Here is a 2,781-nt window from a genome sequence, read left to right as displayed (position 1 = left end):
ATCCTTGGGATGCCCCCAATAGTATATAGCAACTCTACAATCCCACCTCACTTCCGTTTTTCTCTTCTTTCCTCTTCTGTCAATTCCTAAACTTCCCGTCGATACCTCTCAACCCATCTTGGACAAGGTATAGCTACCCTTAGCTTGCCTTAATTCATTCACATATCTTGCTAGAGCTCCGTCTCTTAGCTTCTATCTTATATCCCCGTGGCAGAACTTCTGTTTCACGCTCTTGGATCATTTCTATTATTCATCACCACCTTGTGAAAAGAAATCTATTTCAAAGGCCAATTCCGAGGTACTTCAGATTTGCTCTTCAGTAGCAAGCGATCTTGCATCACCCTGGCGACAAAGATTTCATCGACAACGACAAGCCCACCTGCAAGCCCTAACAGCAGTATATATCGACCATTGTCCTTGCGCCACTTTCGTCCCACAGTGAATTACCCCGGATTCACGATATAAGACCCTATTGCAGCTCCCCACATCTGTAGATCCACCTTCAGCCTCTCACGAAATCCCCAGCGACACTTGAACGGAATAGAACGTGCGAAAAGCGACATATTCAACAGACAGCGGCAAATCCCAGGCAGTTGAAAATTATATATTCCAAAGCGCCATATATATCCGCCATTATGGGATTCCAAAAATTTAACCCCTTCAAAAGGGATAGTCCGAACCTCCCCAACGTTGTCATTCCACTCGCCAATGCACCTGCCCAACCCCTCTCAGAAAAGACAGACAAGGAGCCCAGCGAGAGCTTGGATGGCGCGTCTTCCTCGGAGAACGGTGCCGCAGGCCCCAAGGATTCAACTCATCTGACCCTCGAAGGCCTTCGTGCAGAAATCGAGTCTGATGTTTCCACTTCTACCCATGACTCTGCCTATGACCGTATGTTCATTCCGCATTTTTCGCACTGGCCCCGGTGTGCAAACTTCAGGCAATTAGATTTTTGATCTAACCCGACGAGACAGGCAAGGCAAAGGTGATCAACAGAGCCCTGCAAGATATCGGCATGGGTCGGTATCAGTGGGAACTGTTCTTCCTTTGTGGTTTTGGTTGGACAGCAGACAACCTTTGGCTTCAGGTAGGATATTAAAATCAAATGAACCACAGGGATAAAATCTAACCATATGTAGGGAGTTGCCCTGACACTGACACCTATCTCCTACGAATTTGGACTCTCCGATACGTGGGTGCGTTTCACTACTTGCGCTCTATTCTTGGGTCTCTGCATTGGTGCCTCATTCTGGGGTATTGCCTCTGATATTGTTGGCCGTCGTCTTGCTTTCAACGCCACCCTGTTCCTGGCTGGTACCTTTGGTCTGGCTGCTGGCGGTGGTCCCACTTGGATTGGGTAAGTCTTTGCGAAAACAACGGATTTGTATCTTTCGCTAATCATGGATGCAGAACATGTGCTCTGTTTGCTTGCTTGGGTCTTGGTGTGGGTGGTAACCTACCTGTGGATGGTGCCCTTTTCCTGGAGTTCCTCCCCTTCGTCTCCGGCAACATGTTGACCATGTTGAGTGTCTGGTGGCCCGTTGGCCAGCTAATTGGCAGTCTGCTTGCGTGGGCTTTCATCCCCAACTTCAGCTGCAGTAGCCGTGAAGGTTGCACCAAGGAGAACAACATGGGCTGGCGCTACTTGGTCCTCACTCTGGGTGCCATCACTTTTGTTATGTTTATCCTGCGTTTCTTCTTCTTCCACCTATACGAGTCACCCAAGTTCCTGCTCTCCCGTGGCCGCCAGGAAGAAGCCGTTGCCTCTATTCATGGAATTGCCCACAAGAACGGCACCAAGACCTGGTTGACCAGCGAAATCCTCAACGAAATCGGTGGTCATGCCGAGGTACACGAAAAAGAGACAGGGCTCACTTACACTCAAATCCTGGGCCGCCTCTTCTCCAAATTCTCAATGGAGCGCATTGCGCCCCTGTTTGCCAACAAGCGCATGGGTTGGAATACCGCCCTGCTCTGGTTCTGCTGGGCCACCATCGGTATGGGGTATCCTCTCTTCAACGCTTTCTTGCCGCAATACCTCTCCCAGTCCGGCGGCGAGACCAACTCGAACTACACCACCTACCGCAATTACGCCATCACCTCCATTGTTGGTCTTCCTGGCTCCTTTTTGGCTTGCTGGACAGTTGAGCTCAAGTATATTGGTCGTAAGGGCACAATGGCCATCTCCACCCTGATCACCGGTGTGTTGCTGTTCTGCTTCACTGCATCCACAAACTCCGACATCCAGCTCCTGTGCAGTTGTCTTGAGGCCTTCTTCCAAAACATCATGTACGGTGTCCTGTTCGCCTATACCCCCGAGACCTTCCCCGCCCCCAACCGCGGTACTGGCACAGGTATCTCCAGCTGCTTGAACCGTATCACTGGTCTCTGTGCTCCCCTTGTTGCCATCTATGCCGGCAGTGCGAACCCCAACGCGCCTATCTATGCGTCCGGCGCGTTGATTCTGGCTTCGTTTGTGGCTATGTGTCTCCTTCCCATCGAGACTCGGGGCAGACAAACTCTTTAAGAAGCAGTGGGTCAAACCTCTTGTTTCAGTTTGCCAAAAACGTCTTGCATACTGTCGATTTTCACACAGCCTTCTGCTTGTGTTGGAAAATGCAAGATGAGAACAAGACTCAAAAAAAGGACAGCACCTCCATATATCATGGATCCGTCCCCTTGCCATTGCGATCTGAATGATTCGACCAATGGATTGACACGTGCTCAAAGCACCTGGGGAACATATGGACCGGATAGAGTGTTGTCGTCATATATCATAAT

General features: G+C 50.1%; 1 protein-coding gene across 1 annotated transcript; it reads left to right on the top strand.

The window, feature by feature from the left end:
* Positions 1-635: 635 nt before the first annotated feature.
* PEX2_089610 (Major facilitator superfamily domain, general substrate transporter) lies at positions 636-2,527 on the top strand (the record flags this gene model as incomplete). Its single annotated transcript, XM_016746231.1, has 4 exons — positions 636-891; positions 975-1,087; positions 1,140-1,357; positions 1,411-2,527. The coding sequence occupies 4 exons, from the start codon at positions 636-638 to the stop codon at positions 2,525-2,527; spliced, it is 1,704 nt and encodes a 567-aa protein (XP_016597251.1).
* Between the last annotated feature and the right edge of the window lie 254 nt (positions 2,528-2,781).

The sequence above is a fragment of the Penicillium expansum genome (genome assembly GCF_000769745.1).
Source record: "Penicillium expansum strain MD-8 chromosome Unknown contig302, whole genome shotgun sequence".
In the NCBI taxonomy this organism is placed as follows: domain Eukaryota; kingdom Fungi; phylum Ascomycota; class Eurotiomycetes; order Eurotiales; family Aspergillaceae; genus Penicillium; species Penicillium expansum.
This window is presented reverse-complemented; position numbering and strand designations above follow the sequence as displayed.